General features: G+C 31.2%; 2 protein-coding genes across 2 annotated transcripts; one reads left to right on the top strand and one right to left on the bottom strand.

The window, feature by feature from the left end:
• Positions 1–460: 460 nt before the first annotated feature.
• LOC136972483 (uncharacterized) lies at positions 461–3,912 on the bottom strand. Its single transcript, XM_067267078.1, has 2 exons — positions 2,572–3,912; positions 461–508 (listed from the first exon to the last, which is right to left on the bottom strand). The coding sequence occupies exons 1-2, from the start codon at positions 3,910–3,912 to the stop codon at positions 461–463; spliced, it is 1,389 nt and encodes a 462-aa protein (XP_067123179.1).
• Positions 3,913–4,256: 344 nt separating this feature from the next.
• Positions 4,257–8,436, top strand: LOC136972482 (uncharacterized). The gene is made up of 2 exons (XM_067267077.1): positions 4,257–5,403; positions 8,426–8,436. The coding sequence occupies exons 1-2, from the start codon at positions 4,257–4,259 to the stop codon at positions 8,434–8,436; spliced, it is 1,158 nt and encodes a 385-aa protein (XP_067123178.1).
• Positions 8,437–8,932: the final 496 nt, after the last annotated feature.

The following is an 8,932-nucleotide window of genomic DNA, read 5'->3' as shown; positions in this document are numbered from 1 at the left end:
GTGTTCAGTAACAATTTTAATATTAACATTCAGTTACAGCGGAACATTGACTTCTCACTTGACTGCTCCAGGTGAAGAGCCCGTGCCTAAAACATTCGCGGAATTAGTTGATTTTGTGAAGAAAGGAAAGGTGGCTTGTGGTACACATGATGCCAGTGCTGTTTACTCACTAATAATAGTAAGTTTTTGTGTTATTGTATTTGTTAATATAATCTTTTAGATGAACTGTAAAATAAGGAATAGTTTAGTAATGTAAAATTTGAAAATTATAATTTTATAGAATTCTGATAAAGGATTTGTTAAAGACCTGAAAGATCATATGGTAGTCAACAACAACTTTCTTAGTAATCAAGAAGTAATGCCACGAGCAAAAAAAGGCCGAATTGCAATTATTTCTTATGATGGATGGATAAAATGGTATACAAATACAGACGAAGAAAATTGGTTTATTTCTGAGGATTCAATGACATTTATGCCATATGCACTCGCTATGAGAAAAGGATTTCCGCTAAAAAAACAATTTGATTTTATGTAAGCATGAATTTCAATTTATTTCAAGTTTTTTTACACATACAAATTTTTAATATAAAAATATAGCAACGAGTTGCTTAACTTACCCTGCTAAATTCAAACTTGTGTGTGTAGCGCCATCTGTTAAGATATTGTATTATCAAAATATTTTATTTTTAATTATTTTGAAATAAGCATAGAGCTATAGGGGGCTGCCCCCTAAGCCGCTTACTCTGGACTGATCGGCAAGATCCGATTTCGATGTTGTCGGGTTTGGCTGTTTAATGATATACAGACCAATTATTTTTAACTGGCTGACACCAGTTAAAAATAATTTTGAATAATTTAAATCGCATTCTAACTCGCGATTCGTATTAGAATTAGGAGAATCGAGTTAAAGCGAGATGAGCAAGACGCCAGGTATTCTTTCGTTCGAATAAGACAGATTAACAGGTTTAAAATAAAATATATCAACAATTTAATATCTCTAAAGCTTGGCTGGACATAACGATTATACAAAATATACGAGTAGAAGTGGTTTGGGTAGCTTTGATCACAAAATTAATTTTCTAATTACAAATTTGAATTAAATTAATTTCACTTTAAGAATATTAAGAAAATTTGATCACAAAATTAATTTTTAAGATTTATTTTAATATTATTATAAAATTAAGTTGCAGTGATAATTTAAAATTTGTCAAGTAGATTAAATTAAGATTACAAATAATTTTTAAAATGAAAATTTGTCGAATAAATTAAAATTACAAATAAAAACTTGTTGAATAAAATTATCTCAGATCACAGAATTTATTTTTCAGTTAAAAAATTTGACAAGTAAATTAAAATAAGATTACAAATAAAAATTTCTCGAGTAATAGTTTTATTATCAATACCGAAATTAATTTTTTTAAATTAAGTTTTTAAATTAATTATTTACTCAATCGATATTTATTATAAATATTTATTGAGTATATTAAATTAAAGTTACAAATAAAAATTTGTCGAATAGATAATTGAATTCATTGCTTCAGTTTTCATATTTACAAAACTTTTCAGTTCATTTCTTTAGTTTTTATAAAACATCTTGTAACAGTAAAGCAAAGTTTAATTAATATATTTTTCTAATTATTAAATTTATTATTATAAAATTAATTTGCATTAATAATTTTTACAATTTGTTCTAATATAAAGAGTAAATTAAAACACGACAACTTTAAATAACATTTTAACAATATTATAAAGCACTCAGCAAATCATTATAGATATACGTACTTAACACCTTACTCTTGCCGAGAAAAAATATATTTATTTGCAACAAACAAACAAACGTTTTCAGCCTGCTTCACAGGCCATCTTCAGGCTTGGAATACATTTGAAATTAAAATTCCATCCATGGAATACAAAAATTCAAATTCAAAATTAAATAAGGTACAATCAAAATAAAATATTGAATAACTAACATAAAGCAAAAAATAACAAAAAATATATAAAAATGTAACAAATGAATACGTAAGCATTAATAAATGCAAATTTCTAAGACATACAATAAAACCATTATATTGATTGGTTAGAGCCCTTATTAAACTTCTTAACCATAAACTTCCATGCAGAGGGAAGACTTTCTGCGTCCCTCGCATTAAGACAGCCTTCTTGTAATCTACTTCTAAAAATCTGCAACTTTTCCGCTGTCAAGGCTAATGATGGAGACGATAAAGGATTTATGATGGCCGCCTCATTCCATTTGACCGTAGCTCCTGGCGCTTGCGCCATTTGGGACAAAACTGTTGCATTAGACCCCTTTCTGATATTATAACTATGCTCCTTGATTCTAATTCCTAAACTTCTAGTGGTTACTCCGATGTAATCTTTTTTAACGCCCAATTGCATGTTTTCATACGGAATTTTATAAACTCCTGCTTTCTCTTCTGCCTTTATAACATCTTTATCATTCCTGAGGATTTTGTATAAATTAGGGGCCCTTTTTATAAGCATCTTCGAACTTTTTCTGTGTGCTATTTCTTTCATGACTGTATTCATACTTTCATTATATGTAAACTTTACAAATTTATTGGGAGCATTCTTAAAACATCCTTTCTTGATGTTGTGTTCATATTTCTTAATTATTCCTAGAATTGTACTTTTTTGGTAACCTAGGGTCCTGGCTACATTTATTATTCTATTTATTTCTTTCGTCCTGTCTTGTACTCTTTCGCAATACAAAAAGGCTCTTCTTATTAAAGCCCTGAAAGCTGCAATTTTATATTTATACGGATCCTTGGATTGGGAGGGAATATACAATGGGCTGTGGGATGGTTTAATAAAAACACTAGTGGACAAGTGGCCTTTTTTGAATGTGATATCGATGTCGAGAAAATGCAGATTCAAGGAACTTTTCTGCTCCAATCTTAAAGTAAGGCCATCATTGTTATCATTGATCTTATCTAAAAAATCCTTAATTCTGCTGTTACTTCTCCATAATATAAGTAGGTCATCAACGTATCTGCTGAAATACACGATATCATCCTTAAAACCATGAAAAATTCTTCTTTCCAGCCTCCTAACTACCAATTCGCATAGGATCCCTGAGAGTGGACTTCCCATAGGGACCCCTCTTCTCTGTCTGTAGACCTGTCCATTAAACACGAAACAAGACTCCCGGCAGACCAAACTAGTTAAACTCTCTACCTCTTCCGTATAACTAAGCAATTCCGAGTTATTGCTGTATAAGAAATCCAATAGTGCCTCCTCGCATGATTCTATCCTTACTGACGGATACATGCTCTCATAGTCGAAAACCGTTGCAACCTCATCCTCCATTAATGCTATACTTTGCAGATCCTTAACCACCTTCATAGGATCACGGGCAACAAGAGTATCCGTGTCTAGTTGCAAGGATAAGTATTCATGCAATTTCTTTTCTAACACAAACGTGGGACCCCTGCACTTCTCTACAACAGGTCTTATTTCTTTACCGGTTTTATGCACCTTCGCGAAAGCAAATAATCTAGGTGTTCCTGGCCTAGGGTTCCTGCATTTCTTGAGAAAAGGCAAAACTTTGGAAAGCTTAGAGACCTCCAGTTTCCTGACCCTTCTATCCAAGCTTCCAATAAGATTGCTGTTGATCTTTTCACACTCCGTCTTTTCGATGTAATCCATTAGTGCTTCGTTATATGTACTCCTTTTCATGATGACTAGTTGTTTACTTTTGTCAGCCCTAGTCAAGACCAAATCATTATGTTTTAACCAATTCTTCGTGAGCCGGATGTCACTACTCCTAAAATCCTGCTTACGGCCCCTCTGCCTGTTGTTGAGGACTGCTTTCCATCTGAAGTACTCTTTTTCTAAATCGTCTAGCCCAACAATGCCTCTTTCAATTTCCTGTACTGAGGTTTCCCAATCCATAGCCTCCACAGGCACAAAATTTGGGCCTTTTATTAGAAGCTTCTTAATTCTTCCTGGTACCTCAATTTGGTCCCACGCGCGGAAAGCAATAAGATTTTTCTTTGTACTTCTAACCTTTTGTTTATGTATAATCCATTTTAATTTCTTTACATAATTACTAGTAGAATTCTTCTGGACTGCTTGCAGCTAGATCTGAAATCAGGTCTTGTATGAGCATCCTCAACAACAGGCAGAGGGGCCGTAAGCAGGATTTTAGGAGTAGTGACATCCGGCTCACGAAGAATTGGTTAAAACATAATGATTTGGTCTTGACTAGGGCTGACAAAAGTAAACAACTAGTCATCATGAAAAGGAGTACATATAACGAAGCACTAATGGATTACATCGAAAAGACGGAGTGTGAAAAGATCAACAGCAATCTTATTGGAAGCTTGGATAGAAGGGTCAGGAAACTGGAGGTCTCTAAGCTTTCCAAAGTTTTGCCTTTTCTCAAGAAATGCAGGAACCCTAGGCCAGGAACACCTAGATTATTTGCTTTCGCGAAGGTGCATAAAACCGGTAAAGAAATAAGACCTGTTGTAGAGAAGTGCAGGGGTCCCACATTTGTGTTAGAAAAGAAATTGCATGAATACTTATCCTTGCAACTAGACACGGATACTCTTGTTGCCCGTGATCCTATGAAGGTGGTTAAGGATCTGCAAAGTATAGCATTAATGGAGGATGAGGTTGCAACGGTTTTCGACTATGAGAGCATGTATCCGTCAGTAAGGATAGAATCATGCGAGGAGGCACTATTGGATTTCTTATACAGCAATAACTCGGAATTGCTTAGTTATACGGAAGAGGTAGAGAGTTTAACTAGTTTGGTCTGCCGGGAGTCTTGTTTCGTGTTTAATGGACAGGTCTACAGACAGAGAAGAGGGGTCCCTATGGGAAGTCCACTCTCAGGGATCCTATGCGAATTGGTAGTTAGGAGGCTGGAAAGAAGAATTTTTCATGGTTTTAAGGATGATATCGTGTATTTCAGCAGATACGTTGATGACCTACTTATATTATGGAGAAGTAACAGCAGAATTAAGGATTTTTTAGATAAGATCAATGATAACAATGATGGCCTTACTTTAAGATTGGAGCAGAAAAGTTCCTTGAATCTGCATTTTCTCGACATCGATATCACATTCAAAAAAGGCCACTTGTCCACTAGTGTTTTTATTAAACCATCCCACAGCCCATTGTATATTCCCTCCCAATCCAAGGATCCGTATAAATATAAAATTGCAGCTTTCAGGGCTTTAATAAGAAGAGCCTTTTTGTATTGCGAAAGAGTACAAGACAGGACGAAAGAAATAAATAGAATAATAAATGTAGCCAGGACCCTAGGTTACCAAAAAAGTACAATTCTAGGAATAATTAAGAAATATGAACACAACATCAAGAAAGGATGTTTTAGGAATGCTCCCAATAAATTTGTAAAGTTTACATATAATGAAAGTATGAATACAGTCATGAAAGAAATAGCACACAGAAAAAGTTCGATGATGCTTATAAAAAGGGCCCCTAATTTATACAAAATCCTCAGGAATGATAAAGATGTTATAAAGGCAGAAGAGAAAGCAGGAGTTTATAAAATTCCGTATGAAAACATGCAATTGGGCGTTAAAAAAGATTACATCGGAGTAACCACTAGAAGTTTAGGAATTAGAATCAAGGAGCATAGTTATAATATCAGAAAGGGGTCTAATGCAACAGTTTTGTCCCAAATGGCGCAAGCGCCAGGAGCTACGGTCAAATGGAATGAGGCGGCCATCATAAATCCTTTATCGTCTCCATCATTAGCCTTGACAGCGGAAAAGTTGCAGATTTTTAGAAGTAGATTACAAGAAGGCTGTCTTAATGCGAGGGACGCAGAAAGTCTTCCCTCTGCATGGAAGTTTATGGTTAAGAAGTTTAATAAGGGCTCTAACCAATCAATATAATGGTTTTATTGTATGTCTTAGAAATTTGCATTTATTAATGCTTACGTATTCATTTGTTACATTTTTATATATTTTTTGTTATTTTTTGCTTTATGTTAGTTATTCAATATTTTATTTTGATTGTACCTTATTTAATTTTGAATTTGAATTTTTGTATTCCATGGATGGAATTTTAATTTCAAATGTATTCCAAGCCTGAAGATGGCCTGTGAAGCAGGCTGAAAACGTTTGTTTGTTTGTTGCAAATAAATATATTTTTTCTCGGCAAGAGTAAGAGTGATTAAGTCACGTATAACTTTAAATAACATTTTAACAATAAGACAAAGTAAAATACAGAAATAGTTCAATATAATAACTATCTAAATTATATTTTCTACTTATTTCTTAAATACTTATACAACGTATTCATTTTGAAAATATCTGTTTTTGTTTAATTAAGATTTGTTCGTAAGATAGAATATTACAAAAAGAACATTTCTTTTAAAAATATTTGTGGTAATAATAATTTTCTAAATATCATCCAATCTTAGACACCCAATAAGTTCGATGTCTAAATAATTGTAGTTCCTTTGAAAAAAATAAAAATATCTATCTGTTCATTTTTTGTCAATTTTTGAAGATTTAGGTACTTTTTAACTTTTCAATGTCAAATGATGGAATTTTTATAAACATTATTGTTCGGTTAAGTTTAAAAAATTAAATTCAGTGTTTCTGTCTTGTAATAAATTACAATGTACTTTTTATATAAGTTAAATAAAATTTCATATATTTTACTATGGCATTCCCAACTTCCAAAATTATGATTTTTATATGATAAATACATCTCTTGTAAGAAATTTTCAAATTTAACAGATTTTTTATTTTGTGGTGATAAATTATCAAAAGTAATGAATTGACTAACAGTAGTAAAATTTCCTGATGGCGAGGGAAGTACATTTATACATTATTAGAATACAAATTATTAAAAATTTAACAGAACAATGATTGTAATGGTTGTTTTATAATCAATTACATTTCAGTTTTACTTTGATGTATTTAACAATAAGTTAAATTACAATTCACTTTTTATATTAAAATAATAGTAATACAACGGTATATGTATAATAAGCATTACTTTTTCCAATTTAATTTGATAAACAAATGCAATGAATTAATTACAAAAATCTATCTTTCCAAAATTGTTTGTATGTTTTGCTACAAACCTAATTTGTCTACATGAGGTGTTCAATGAAAGACTTTCGTCGCAAATTGTGAAAGCTTCGAAGTCATGGATAACTCTTATATGAGAAACTATTACTCTATCAATGTTTTTTTTTTGGTAGTAAAATTAACTTGCCATTGATCTTTTTCTGGTAATTGGTACTTTTTAACGGAATCCATATAAAGGTCTATTACAGCTTCTATAGGAGTGTCTAATGTTTTTATGGTCAACAGTCAATAAGTTGAAATGCTTGAAAATCTATTAACATCGCATTCTGTAATTCTATATAAATAAAAATTAGGATTACTATTATTTTATATTAAATAAGAAATTAACTTAAAAATTTCATACATAAACATTTCTTACCGACCATATAGAATGTTTATTGATGTACCAAATGTTGTCTCGTCTTCCTATTTTTGATATTATATCACGATCATATTCAATTATTTCATTCATTTTATCAAATTGTTAATGTGAAACCTATAAAAATATAATTTTTAAAAATTTATATTGTAATTGAATTGAAATGAAACTTGTTTCTAAAATTTACAAAATTTAGTTACTATAATGAAATGAAAGTAAAAGATATATTACAAGAATTTTACTCGAATTGTACAGTAGCAATAATAATAATAACAATATTACAAAATGGTCTTTTTTCAAATCAAATTTATATTGTGTGATCCAACTTATTAAACTTTGAATTACTATACGGTTTATACTAAACCATAATTTCTTTGAAATAATATTTATTTGACTGATAAACTCTAATTAAAGATATTAAATTTATAAAATGAAACTCTGATTATATACATTTTTTTTTATTATAAACTCATTGCATTTCAATGAAAATTATTATATATCAACGAACTTTAAGAATAAATTTTACAACAATAAGGTGGTTTATTTTAAAAACAACTTATTTAATTAAGCTAACTAAAACCACAATAAAATTGTAACACTATCTGTATTAGTTATATATTATAGTACGTACAATTAGATTAGTTTTAAATATATTTAAAAAATTTATATATAATATGATTACATTTATTTATTTAATATTAACTTATTATCAATAATATTATCATTTTAATTAATTACTATACATTTAAATTTATATTACTGAGTATTTATTTAAATATAATTAAGAAAGAGTTTACAGAATATTAAACTAAAAGAAAACGAACATCTGATTGTAATTCCTAAAAATTTGTTTTTTACATGATAGATATAAACCCTACAAAATATTGCTGAATTCTTATGCCTAACTGTTAACTTTTTAAAAATAATAGATTCGTTATAATAATGAATTTTGCTGAACTTTTCCTTTCAGTTTATCTATAACATGACATATTTCTGCAAGTAAGTGAAGTAATAAACTTTTGCTGACTTTAAGTAAATTATTCGTAATCCAGAAATAAATTATATAGAGTAAAGTTCACAAAAACGTCCGATGTGTTCACTATTGGCGACCGACCTGGTGCGCCAATAACATCCGATGAAGTTCTGTGTGTGTCCTGTTGGGAAACACCGTTGCAGGTCCGTCGGAAAAGACACCTTGCGAATATTCCGTTGCTTGAAGGCTCCGCTCGGGTCTCAAACGATCTTCGAAACTTTTCTCGCCAACTGTCCTGAATGGCATAACGTAGGCGAACTTCTGTTTGAACGGCGTAACGAGACGAACTGCTCGAATCACGTAACAAGACGAACTCACTACACCACCTGCGTCCCTCTCTCCTTTTTTTCCCACACCCAAGCGTCCACTCCCCTCTTTCTGCCTTGACCTTTTTCGTACACACATGTCGGCCACGTGTCGAATGATTACCCGGTGTTTTCCTGT

This window comes from Centruroides vittatus, unplaced genomic scaffold (genome assembly GCF_030686945.1).
Source record: "Centruroides vittatus isolate TY-2023 unplaced genomic scaffold, ASM3068694v2 contig_2929, whole genome shotgun sequence".
Classification (NCBI taxonomy): domain Eukaryota; kingdom Metazoa; phylum Arthropoda; class Arachnida; order Scorpiones; family Buthidae; genus Centruroides; species Centruroides vittatus.
The sequence above is the reverse complement of the archived record's forward strand: the minus strand, read 5'-3'. Positions and strand labels throughout refer to the sequence as shown.

Coding starts and splice junctions, on each gene's coding strand:
- LOC136972482 (XM_067267077.1), top strand. CDS start 4,257: ATGAAAAGGAGTACATATAACGAAGCACTAATGGATTACATCGAAAAG.
- LOC136972483 (XM_067267078.1), bottom strand. CDS start 3,912: ATGGATTGGGAAACCTCAGTACAGGAAATTGAAAGAGGCATTGTTGGG. Junction 509..2,571: donor AGAATGCTCCCAATAAATTT/GTAAAGTTTACA, acceptor TTGTTTTTTTAG/CGGAAATCCTTTTCTCATAG.